Source organism: Scyliorhinus canicula, chromosome 13 (genome assembly GCF_902713615.1).
Source record: "Scyliorhinus canicula chromosome 13, sScyCan1.1, whole genome shotgun sequence".
Lineage (NCBI taxonomy): Eukaryota > Metazoa > Chordata > Chondrichthyes > Carcharhiniformes > Scyliorhinidae > Scyliorhinus > Scyliorhinus canicula.
In genome coordinates this window covers 155174278-155187311 of record NC_052158.1, presented here as the reverse complement: position 1 = coordinate 155187311, position 13034 = coordinate 155174278, and the positions used below count along the sequence as shown (strand labels likewise).

The 13034-nt window shown below is 48.8% G+C and overlaps 1 protein-coding gene across 9 annotated transcripts in view; it reads left to right on the top strand.

Annotated features, from left to right (window-relative positions):
- The window catches only part of fgf12a (fibroblast growth factor 12a), a 341312-nt gene that overhangs the window by 304202 nt on the left and 24076 nt on the right, over positions 1-13034 (top strand). For all 9 annotated transcript variants that reach the window (XM_038817142.1, XM_038817143.1, XM_038817139.1 and 6 more), the window contains one exon: positions 3065-3263. In XM_038817142.1, the coding sequence (XP_038673070.1) occupies positions 3065-3263 (199 nt within the window). The remainder of the gene's footprint in view (positions 1-3064; positions 3264-13034) is intronic.

Here is a 13034-nt window from a genome sequence, read left to right as displayed (position 1 = left end):
TTGCGTGATTTACTAAGGTTTTTCTTATGAATTTGAGAGAGGTTCTCCCACCAAGTATGTCCTATACTTCCGGGACCTGTCTCCTCATTCATACAGAACTCTTTCCAAAGGGGCCATCCCTTTCCTTGCAGATACTTGCGGAGTTCCAGCTCCCACACGGGACACTGACCTACTCGGCTACTGCTGGTCGCTGCGACCACAAACCGTTCTGGGTTCATGAGGCGTTCCATTGCCTGCATGGCCATTTTATCTTTCTTGCTTAAATTTGGAACAGAGGGTGTTGAGGTTATGTTTTACAAGACGGGTAAGGCTTACGCTATGTTCCGTTCACAAAACTCCTGAAAGTTCGTCGCAACAAAAGTTCTCAGGTTTTCCTTACAACCCTGTTAGTACGCATGCACGAAACATACTTCCGAATTATGTTTATTCGTTTGAACACCTTGATTACTTGTGATTTTTTTTTCTTTTCTTTACTCAGATTTCTAATTCAAATTTCTGGGTCCTCGACGGAGTGTGGGTGCCACTTGTAACCGCGTCCCGTCAGGATGTCGCCACTAAATGTTGCTCGTTTTACTGGAGTGTATTAACACGCCTCTGTTTAAAGGCCGTGTGCTTAACACTACTCTGGCTCTGTGTATGTAATTATGCTCAGGAGTCGCCAGGTGCCGTATTTAGACACCTCACAAGTATATCAAGGTCAGGTTCAAAGTAATAAATCTGTACACCGATTAGTAAGTCCAAACGATTGATATTTATTATGACAAATATAATAAATACACATGCATACGCTAAAGAGACTAACTTACTTCTAATACTAAACAACTAAAATACTTATCTAGACAGGAACAGTCAAGGTCAGGGAGCAAGGCCTTCGTCCCGTTCTTGGTCTGCAACTCTCAGGTACTTAAAGTTGTCAGGATCTAGCAAAGTCTGGATCACGTAGCGATCGTTGTATTGGCACTTACAGTTCGATGGCTGATGCTCAACGGCCGGTGCTGAAACTGGAGTCAGGATGCGATGTAACAAGTCTGGGCCGGAGTCTGGAAGCAACAGACCGAACCATGTGCGGGGTCTATTCTTATAGTCCCTAGAAGTCCGTGCCCCTTCGGGGCGGGTTTTTTACCTGCCATGTATCGATTGGGCCTTTCCCAATCGATATCTTCCAAACCCCCCAATCTGAGGGTCGTTTCTCGATGGGTGGGCTGTCCCTATGGTTCTTTGTGTTGGATACAGTGGTGCCGTTCTGTCTGGGTGTCTACTCAAAAGTATCCATTCATACTTAAATGTTTCTATTGTGTGGGGTCTGGATCTGGATCACCTCATTACTATGTAGATCTTGTTGCCATTTACACCTTTGGCTGAGACTCTGCACCTGGCCACAAACTGGTTTCTGTACGTGCAGAATGCTAATTAGTCTTCTGCAAACTGCTTGTCCTTGCTAAGACTGGTTTTTCCCTGCAGCCTTAGCAGTTCTCCATTTTGTAGCCCAGTGTCCATCTTAGGTGGCTACAGGCCTCTTTGGGGGGTAAAGGATTTTCACTCCACTTTGTGTGAGGAAGAGCTTTCAGACATCGCCCCTGAACAATATGGCCCTCATTTTAAGTTTACATTGTCTTCTTCTGGATTCTCCCCACGAGAGAAGAGCCCATGAAATGCCTCTCAATATTTTATACTCAAATACAAGCCACGTTTGTGCACCTGTGCTCACAGTTTATCCCATGACCCTGTGCAGCATCTCCTCCAAGGCTAATATATTCTTCCTGAGATGTGATGCCCAGAACTAAATGCATTTACCCTGGGCATGGTCTAACCCAAGACACAACAAGAAGTAGTTTCTCTCCAGTCTGTTTCCGTCAACTTTGATCGCCTTAAATACATACAAATATAATAATTTACAAATAGCTTCCGGCGCTCTGACACGAGAAGGTCCTGTGTAATAGCAAGTGCTAATTTTCATTATAACAGGATGTATCAGGCATTGTGAAATGTTACACTCTGAATGAGTTGTAGCAGTCCTTGGAGATAAACCTTGACGACATCTCTGTCCATTTCCACCTTTCGTGAACATGTCTCGACACGATTTATTTCGTGCGGAACGCCGCGCCTTTTGTCTCTTTGGCTGCTCATTGTTGCAATGTGTTGTGCTCTCGTTTTTAACCTCGAAGATTTACATACATTGACAGTACATTGTGACAGCTGCTTGGGAAAGACTTGTCAAGCTGTAACACCGTCAAGTCAAGTTCCAAATGCTCCTATGTCCTAACAGCTGCTGTACACTGAATGAAATTTGCACCTCCCAATATTATTGATTTTCATGGATCAAGATAAAAGAATTTGCATTTACCCGGCCTCCTTCAGGGTTTTTCCAAAGTGCGTCACGGTTGATGAAATATCTTTTGGAATGTGGTCAGTTGCAGGGAGACAGCAAAGTAATAATTGGGACATGTGCACATTGGTCAGGTTGGGGTCAGGTTTCACAAAATCTTTGGGTTTGACTCCGCCCTAACCCGCTCCCACCCATTGGGCGGGATTTTCCGCTCCCGCGGGCGAACTGTGCAAATTGCCATTGCCTTGGGCGGGACCCGATGATGACGGCGGCAGTCAATGTTGAATCTCCTCCGCCGTGGGAAAATCCAGCCATCATGCGGGCAAGATTTACATCAAGGTCCAACGTCATGCTTGCTGCTGTGGAAAATTGCATTGTTTAGGTCTGAAATCTTGGATGCTGCAACACCGCAGCCAGCGGCCGAAGAAACTGGGCTCATGGATGTCTCCGGGATTCACTTGTGAGCCAGGCCAACTTTTATTTTATCCCTCTGAACTGTTTTGCAAGTAACCATTGTAGGTCAGTCAACACAGCGGGTGATGGGTGAAGGGGGGTTGATGCAAGTTGGGCTACAGCCAGCAACATTTTGCGTCAACTTAAAATTTAGACATTGAGCAACTAATATGTGTGTGAAACAGAAGAAATGCAGGCAGGGTAATTCATGCTTGCGCCCGAATGCCCATTGTCACTTTGCAGCAAGCCGATCATGTTTTTCTATTGTGTGTTTTTTTGCCACAGGAACTTTTCACGGCAGAATGCAAGTTCAAGGAGTCTGTTTTTGAGAACTATTACGTCATCTACTCCTCGACTCTATACCGGCAGCAGGAGTCAGGCAGAGCCTGGTTCCTGGGACTCAACAAAGAAGGCCAGGTCATGAAGGGGAACCGAGTAAAGAAAACAAAGCCATCCTCCCATTTTCTACCCAAACCAATCGAAGGTAGACTTCCTCTTCTTCTACTTGTAAAGATGAAGTGTGTGGGGGTTTTAGGGGGAAGCTGATTGGGTGGATGTGACTGACTGGCCTTGATGCTCACTCAGATTTTTAGATGGACATCAGAACCATTTACCGTGAACCCCAAGCTTTGTGCGCTGTGCCTGGAGTGAGGGAAACCCTCTCTCAGAGCCCCAAAGATTTACCATGAACCCCAAGCTTTGTGCGCTGTACCTGGAGCGGGGGAAACCCTCTCTCAGAGCCCCAAAGGTTTACCGTGAACCCCAAGCTTTGTGCGCTGTACCTGGAGCGGGGGAAACCCTCTCTCAGAGCCCCAAAGGTTGATCACCTGCTGCATGAGATTTCCTGGCAAGGTGAAGAGCACAGCTAAGTTTTATAGAGAGAAAGCTCTTCAAAACTTTTAGAGGACTCAAAACTTTGTTGATTTTTTTTAACCCAGGTGACCAGATTCGCCTGCTGAAATCTTATTTAGAGTAATCCTGTAAATTCAGATTAAGGGCGCAGATTGGAGAAGTTGGGTCACTGAGGGCGGAAAAGGCTGAGGGGCAAGAGAATAGAGGTGTTCAGAAATATACAGTGCAAATAGAGCCCATTCGGCCCATCACGACCACACTGACCCCCGGAAAGAGCGCCCCACCTGGGCCCACTGCCCCATCCTATCCCCATATCCTCACCTAACCTGCGCATTCCTGGACCCTAAAACACAATTTATCATGGCCAATCCACCTAACCTGCAAATCTTTGGACTGGGAGGAAACCGGAGCACCCGGAGGAAACCCACGCACACACGGGGAGAACGTGTAGACCCCGCACAGTGACCCAAGCCGGGAATCAAACCCGGGACCCTGAAGCTGTGAAGCAACAGTGCTAACCACTGCGCTCCGTGCCCCCGAGGGGGTTTGATCAAACGTGTAGGGAAAAACTGTTTCCTCTACCAGAAAGGGTGGTGGAATCAGATTCCGCAGGAGGTTTCGCAAGATAATTGGGCATGTACATGAGGAAAGATAATTTGCAGGGGTATGGAGAAAAACCTAGGGCGTGAGATTAAATTGGATAGTTCTTTCAAAGAGCTAACACAGGCCTTGATGGGCCAAATGGCCTCCTTCAGTATTGGAAGATTCTATCACTCCATAACTCTGGTTGGGGATATTCTTGGCAGTTCCATCAATGACCTTCAGCCCCCAACTGCAATGTACCCCGCCCGCCCTCTCCATGTCCGCCATTGGTTACCTGGCATGTCCATCTAGGCAGTGCTCCGTCGCCCCACACCCAATTGAAAGGCGCAAGTACTCTTCAGTACCGGACTGGATGGGTTTTCCACAGCCTTCCTTCCCCCACCTCCAATGTCTGTACAATTCATACGTAAAATCGTTCAAAGAAAATTAAAATGAAGTCTGTTTAATGAGCCTTCCTCCTGGACCATTGCTCACTGGAGCATCCTGAAGATTAGTCTTCAGTTCCTGTCCTGGAGGGCTGACAACATTGACCCAGAGTCTTGGTTTCCGAACCGTTAAATGGATGAAGTGATAAGTTACAGAGCTTGGTGGTGGGGTGGTGCACGATACATCTCACTGTGCGTGCCTGTCAGGCAATGGGTGTAGCTGGCTCTGCAAACTGGTCAACAGGCAGCGAATGTTTCTGCATTCAAGAGCTACCATCTAGGAAAAGGATGAGGTTCCGACCAGAAAATATAACCCTAGCTAAATATAACACACCTGTGTTTGGTATGGAATGACAAAGTGGTTGACTTTGTGAGCTGCAGCCAGATCTGACAATGATTGGCCCAATCGCTTGTTCATCAGAGGTATTCACATCCCATCCTCCTGGTCTTGTGGGGCCAGAGATTGGGGGGGGGCATACAAGGGTGAACGGTAAGGATGGGGAAAGCAGGGATCAAGTGGGGACATGGACGAGGACGAGGGAGCAACAGCTGCCGAGAATCGTGGCCAATGGGCGGTCAAAGCCTCGGACGTGCGAATGGAGCTTTGGCAGAATTTGCAGAGAGGAATGAACAGTTAAAGGTGGATTGCAGAACTGATTTGTCTACGAGTAGTACTGTCCGAAATGAAAAGACCATGTTTAGCATGAGCACAGGATGAAAGGGAAGATTATGTTTTATTGTATTGCATCGTTTTAATAGACTCATAAATTAACTCATAAATAGACTCATAAATTAACTCATAAATAGACTCATAAATAGACTCATAAATTAACTCATAAAACACAGACTGATTGTGTATTTTGTGATTGTGTATATGTGACACTAAGGGCAATTTAGCATGGCCAATCCACCTAACCTGCACATCTTTGGACTGTGGGAGGAAACCGGAGCACCCGGAGGAAACCCACACAGACAGGGGGAGAACATGCAGACTCCACACAGACAGTGACCCAGCTGGGAACCGAACCTGGGACCCTGGCACTGTGAAGCCACAGTGCTAACCACGATGCTACCGTGCGTTGTGAAACCAGTAGTGTTGTGATCAGGCTGGTAACTGAGCCTTACCACCACAGGGTTAATCAGGGTGGAGATGGGATGATTAGGGGTTTCATCAGCCACCCTCCTGCCTAGATCAAATGTCCTCCCACCACTGAAATCGCTACAGTGGAAGGCAGAGGATTCTGCCCTCTGTCTGTCTGTGAGTATGAACGTGTGTGTCGATGTCAGGTTGTGTCTGTTTCAGTATGAGTATGAACGTGTGTGTCTGTGTGAGAGTATGTATGTCTGTGTCTGTCCGAGTATGTACGTGTCTGAGTGTGGCTGTGTGAGTAAGTGTGGCTGTGTGAGTAAGTGTATGTGTGTGGCTGTGTGGGATTGTGTCTGAGTGCGTGACTATGTATGTGTGTGTCTCTGTGAGTATGCAGTGGCTGTGTGAGTGTATGTGTGTTTCTGTGTGAGTATATACATGTGTATGTCTGTATGAGTATATATGTGTGTCCGTGAGTATATACATGTGTCTCTGTGTGAATATATACATGTGTCTCTGTGTGAGCATATACATGTGTCTCTGTGTGAATATATACATGTGTCTCTGTGTGAGTATATACATGTGTGTCTATGTAAGTATGTACATGTCTGTCTTTGTGAATATGTACCTTTGTGTCTGTGTGAGTTTGTACATGCCTTTGTGAGCATATATGTGTGCCTGTGTGAGCATATATGTATCTGTGTGAATATACATGTGTGCCTGTGTGAGTATGTACATGTGTGTGCCTGTGTGAGTGTGTATGTGCATGTGTGTGTCTGTATTAGTAAGTGTATGTGAGTGTCTTTATGTGTATGTATGTGTATGTCTGTGTGGGATTGTGTGAGTGTGTGTGTGCGTGATTGTGCGAGTGTGTTTTTATGTGTCTGTGTGGAATTGTGTATGTGTATGTGCGTGATTGTGTGTTTGTGTGTGTCTGTGTGGGGTTGTGTGAGTATTTATGTGTGTGCCTGTATGGGACTGTGTGAGTATGTATGTGTGTGTCTGTGTGGGATTGTGTGTGTGTCTATGTGGGATTGTGTATGTCTGTGTCTGTGTGGAATTGTGTATGTGTCTGTGTGAGTCTGTGTGGGATTGTGAGTCTATGTGGGGTTGTGTGAGTATTTATGTGTGTGCCTGTATGGGACTGTGTGAGTATGTATGTGTGTGCATCTGTGTGGGATTGTGTGTGTAACTGTGTGGGATTGTGTGTGTGTCTATGTGGGATTGTGTATGTGTGTGTCTGTGTGAGTCTGTGTGGGATTGTGTGAGTGTGTCTGTGTGGGGTTGTGTGTGTGTGTCTGTGTGGGGTTGTTTGTGTGTGTCTATGTTGGGGTTGTCTGTGTGTGTCTGTGTGGGGTTGTTTGTGTGTGTCTGTGTGGGATTGTGTGAGTGTGTCTGTGTAGGGTTGTGTGTGTCTGTCTGTGTGGGGTTGCGTGTGTGTGTCTGTATAGGGTTGTGTGTGTGTGTCGGTGTGGGATTGTGTGAGTGTGTGAGCGTGTCTGGGATTGTGTGAGTATGTGTGTGGGATTGTGAGAGTGGGATTGTGTGGGATTGTGTGTGTGCCTGCATGGGGTTGTGTGTGTGTGCCTGCATGGGGTTGTGTGTGTGTCTGTGTGGGGTGTGAGTGTCTGTGTGGGGGGTGAGTGTCTGTGTGGGGTTGTGTGTGTGTGTGTGTCTGTTTGGGTTTGTGTGTGTGTGTGTGGTATTGTGTGTGTGTGTGTGGGGTTGTGTTTGTGTGTCTGTGATGGGTTTGTGTGTGTCTGTGTGGGCTTGTGTGTGTGTGTCTGTGTGGGGTTGTGTATGTGTGTGTCTGTGTGGGGTTGTGTGTGTGTGTGTGTGTCTATGGGGTGTATGTGTGTGTCTGTGGGGTTTGTGTGTGCGTGTCTGTGGGGTTGTATGTGTGTGTCTGTGTGGGGTTGCGTGTGTGTGTCTGTATAGGGTTGTGTGTGTGTCGGTGTGTGATTGTGTGAGTGTGTGAGCGTGTCTGGGATTGTGAGAGTATGTGTGTAGGATTGTGAGAGTGGGATTGTGTGTGTGTCTGTGTGGGATTGTGTGAGTGTGTCTGTGTGGGATTTTGTGTGTACCTGCATGGGGTTGTGTGTGTGTGCCTGCATGGGGTTGTGTGTGTGTCTGTGTGGGGTGTGAGTGTCTGTGTGGGGTTGTGTGTGTGTGTCTGTGTGGGGTTGTGTGTGTGTGTCTGTGTGGGGTTGTGTGTGTGTGTCTGTGTGGGGTTGTGTGTGTCTGTCTGTGTGGGGTGTGTGTGTGTCTGTGTGGGGTTGTGTGTGTGTGTTTGTGTGGGGTTGTGTATGTTTGTCTGTGTGGGGTTGTGTGTGTCTGTGTGGGGTTGTGTATGTGTGTGTCTGTGTGGGGTTGTGTGTGTGTGTCTGTGGGGTTTGTGTGTGGGGCTGTGTAGGGTTGTATGTGTGTGTCTGTGTAGGGTTGTGTATGTCTGTCTGTGTGGGGTTGTGTGTGTGTGTCTGTGTAGGGTTGTGTGTGTGTGTCGGTGTGGGATTGTGTGAGTGTGTGAGCGTGTCTGGGATTGTGTGAGTACGTGTGTGGGATTGTGAGAGTGGGATTGTGTGTGTGGCTGTGTGGGATTGTATCAGTATGTCTGTGTGGGATTGTGTGAGTGTGTCTGTGTGGGATTGTGTGTGTGCCTGCATGGGGTTGTGTGTGTGTGCCTGCATGGGGTTGTGTGTGTGTCTGTGTGGGGTGTGAGTGTCTGTGTGGGGTTGTGTGTGTGTGTGTGTGTTTGGGTTTGTGTGTGTGTGTGTGTGTGTGTGTCTGTGTGGGATTGTGTGTGTGTGTCTGTGTGGGGTTGTGTTTGTGTGTCTGTGATGGGTTTGTGTGTGTCTGTCTGGGCTTGTGTGTCTGTGTTTGTGTGAGTATGTGTGCGTGTCTGTGTGGGGTTGTGTGTGTCTGTGTGTGTCTGTGTGGGGTTGTGTGTGTGTGTCTGTGGGGTTGTGTGTGTGTCTGTGTGGGGTTGTGTGTGTGTGTCTGTGTGGGGTTGTTTGTGTGTGTCTGTGTGGGGTTGTGTGTGTGTGTCTGTGTGGGGTTGTGTGTGTCTGTGTGGTGTTTGTGTGTGTGTCTGTGGGGTTGTGTGTGTGTGTGTGTGTGTCTGTGTGGGGTTGTGTGTGTGTGTCTGTGTGGGGTTGTGTGTGTCTGGGGTGTGTGTGTGTCTGTGTGGGGTTGTGTGTGTGTCTGTGTGGGGTTATGTATTTGTGTTTGTCTGTGTGGGGTTGTGTATGTGTGTGTCTGTGTGGGGTTGTGTGTGTCCATGGGGTGTATGTGTGTGTCTGTGGGGTTTGTGTGTAGGGCTGTGTGTGTGTGTGTCTGTGTGGGGTTGTGTGTGTGTGTCTGTGTGGGGTTGTGTGTGTGTCTGTGTGGGGTTGTGTGTGTGTCTGTGTGGGGTTGTGTGTTTGTGTGTGTCTGTGTGGGGTTGTGTGTGTCTGTCTGTGTGGGGTTGTGTGTGTCTGTCTGTGTGGGGTTGTGTGTGTGTGTCTGTGTAGGGTTGTGTGTGTCTGTGTGGGGTGTATGTGTGTGTCTGTGTGGGGTTGTGTGTGTGTGTCTGTGTGGGGTTGTGTGTGGGTCTGTGTGGGGTTGTGTGTGTGTGTCTCTGTGGTGTGTGTGTGTGTCTGTGGGATTGTGTGTGTGTGTCTGTGTGGGGTTGTGTGTGTGTGTCTGTGTGGGGTTGTGTGTGTGTGTCTGTGTGGGGTTGTGTGTGTGTGTTTGTGTGGGGTTGTGTGTGTGTATGTGTGGGGTTGTGTATGTGTGTGTCTGTGTAGGGTTGTGTGTGTGTGTCTGTGTACGGTTTTGTGTGTGTCTGTCTGTGTGGGGTGTATGTGTGTGTCTGTGTGGGGTTTGTGTGTCTGTGTGGGGTTGTGTGTGTGTGTCTGTGTGGGGTTGTGTGTGTGTGTCTGTGTGGGGTTGTGTGTGTGTGTGTCTGTGGGATTGTGTGTGTGTGTCTGTGTGGGGTTGTGTGTCTGTGTGGGGTTGTGTGTCTATGTGGGGTTGTGTGTGTGTGTCTGTGTGGGGTTGTGTGTGTGTGTCTGTGGGATTGTGTGTGTGTCTGTGTGGGGTTGTGTGTGTGTGTCTGTGTGGGGTTGTGTGTGTGTGTCTGTGTGGGGTTTTGTGTGTGTGTGTCTGTGGGATTGTGTGAGTGTCTGTGTGGGGGTCTGTGTGTCTATATTTATAAAGAAACGGGTAAAGCAGCTATGAAAGCAGTCAGTCATCGACACTCTGGAGAAAAATTATCTCTCAATTGCAGTTTGTTATTTTCTTCGGTTTTTTCTCTCAGCTGCCCATCAAAGTGCAACTTCCCTTAACCACCCGGCCTGATCTCGCTGCTGCATCTTCCCAGCTTCTCTCCCTCCACTACCTTCTCTTCCTTGTTATCCCCCCACATCCCAACTCCGGAGAACACAGTCCACCTCCCCACTGCCCACCCCCACCCCTACGTCTAGTCACCTTTGAACTCCTTTGCCTTACCATCTCCATAACTTCCTTCAAAAAGCATTGAATCTGTACAGTGCAGTCAGAGGCCATTCTGCCCATTGAACCTGCCCCAACCCTCAGAAAGAACACTCTGCCTAGGCACCCACCCCTGCCCTATCCTCGTAACTCCCCTAACGTACAAATCCTTGCCAACCCACCTAACCTTTGGACTTTGCATCTTCAAACCAATCTCTTTTCCCAAATCTGCAGCCACCTCTTCTCTGTTTCCTTGCCTCTCACCCTCCTCCCCTCACAACCCTTCCCTTCTCATCCCCTCCCACTCTCACCCTCCTCCCTCTCTCACACTCCTCCCTCTCTCACACTCCTCCCTCTCATCCTCTTCCCCTCCTTTTCCCCATCCTCTCCCCACTATCATCTTCTCCTCCTCATCCCCTGCTTCCCCTCTCAATCCACCTCCTCCCCTCCCTATCTCTCCCTCATTCACCATCCTCTCCCCACCATCCTCTCCCTCCTTCAATCCTCTCCCACTTCCCCATCCTCCCACCCTACCTCCCCCTCATCTATTTCCTCCCCATCCACTCCCCTCCCTCGTCCACATCCACTGCCTCCATCTCATCCCTTCCCCGATCATCATCCTGTCCCTCGTCACCATCCTATCCCTCTGATCCCCATCCATCCTCTCCTCCTCATCCCCTCCCTTGTCCCTGTACCCTTCCCCACCCTCCCTCCCAAATCCCTCTGTCTACTTCCTCCCCCATCCTTTCTCCTTTCCCAATCCCCCCTCCTCTCCGACACTTCTGTCTTCCCTATCCCCTTCCTCCTCTCTATTTCCTTCCTCCTCCCTATCTCTTTCCTCCTCCCTATCCCCTCCTGCCTCTCCATTCCCTCCCTGTTCCCAATCCCTTTCCCCTCCCTACAACTTCCTCCTCCCTATACCATTCATAGAATCATAGAACCCTTAAAGGACAAAAGGAGGCCATTCAGCCCATTGAGTCTGCACCAACACTCTATCTAGGCCCACTCCTCCGTCCTATCCCTGTAATCCTACCTAATCTTTGGACATGAATCGAAATGTCATCATGGCCAATCCACCTAACCTGCACATCTTTGGACTGTGGGAGGAAACCGGAGCACCCGGACGAAACCCACGCACGCACAGGGAAGGATGTGCAGACTCCACACAGACAGTCACCTGAAGCCAGAATTGAACCCAGATCCCTGGAGCTGTGAGGCAATAGTGCGAACCACTGTGCTACCCTCTTCCTCCCCATTCTACTTCCCCATCGCCCTGCCCCTCCCCCTCCCTCTCCTCGATTCCTCCTCTCTTTTAAATAACATTTATGATAATTTATAGAAACTCAAAGTTTTTCGTAGCGGTATCTGCAACGATACATTTCAGAGCCGCATCAAGCACCCTCACCCTCACTGGGCCACTCTCAATGGAACAGAACGCCACAGGCAAACATTGTCAATGCGATCGATGTGAACTGCCCATTTTGTCCACTGTTGCGTCCCCCTATTGTCGGGCCGGTTATAACGTGGCCGTGAGCTTTCCCTTTGCTCAATGAATTTACAAAGACCTTTGAAAAGAAATAAACTGAAAGAGGAACTGGCGACTGTCACCTTCAGGAAATGACAACGCGCAGTATCCGCGTTGCCAGTGAATTGCTTGTTCGTGTGGCACCACTGTAGCTGCACAACCAGGGTTCAGTGAGGGACCTCGCACGCCTGTGGTTTCTGTCTGGGGTGCCTGCGTTCCACAGGTACTTTCAAAAGCTTTCTAAAATTAAAATCACGCAATGTGTAGCGATTGAAATTCATCCTCACTGATGTGAAGTGAACCTGGTAATCGATTTCTTGAGGCGGGGTGTGCCAGCATTGACTAATCTCGATCTAGCTCAGCGCCGCAGCTTAAAATGCGGCTGGTCAAGAAACGTGAGGAGCGATTCGATATTCCGGGGCCCCAGTGGGACAGCTCTGCTCACTGGGACGGCCTCGGCAATATGGCAGCCTGTGAGTTTCTCTCTGTTACAATTAATCGATGCGGCCTCGCCAGCCGAGATTCTCAAGGACCTCGACAGGGTAGCCGCCGAGAGGCCGCTGCAGCTGACTGGGGGAACGGAAACACGGGGGCATAGTCTCGGCCTAAGGGGCTGGTCATTTAGGACTGAGATGAGGAGAAACTGTTTCACTCAAAGAGTTGTGAATCTTTGGAATTCCCTATCCTAAAGGGTTGTGCCTGCTCCCATCATTGGGTACATTTAAGGCAGGGTTAGGCAGATCCCTGGACTCTCAGGGATGAGGTGGGAAAGTGGAGTTGATGGTGATGAATGGTGGAGCCGGATCGACGGGCAGAATGGACTCTTCTTCCTCCTGATCCTTGTATTCTAAGAATGAACAACTTTCCAAGATGCGCCTGAGACTGACTATCAGGGCCATTTAAGCCCACTAGCCTATTTCACCATCCATTCATAAGAACATATGAACTAGGAGCAGGAGTCGGCCATCTGGCCCCTCGAGCCTGGTCCGCCATTCAATGAGATCATGGCTGATCTTTTGTGGACTCAGCTCCACTTTCCAGCTCGAACACCATAACCCTTAATCCCTTTATTCTTCAAAAAACTATCTATCTTTATCTTAAAAACATTTAATGAAGGAGCCTCAAGTGCTTCACTGGGCAAGGAATTCCATAGATTCACAACCCTTTGGGTGAAGAAGTTCCTCCTAACCTCGGTCCTAAATCTACTTCCCCTTATTTTGAGGCTATGCCCCCTAGTTCTTCTTTCACCCTCCAGTGGAAACAACCTGCCCGCATCTATCCTATCTATTCCCT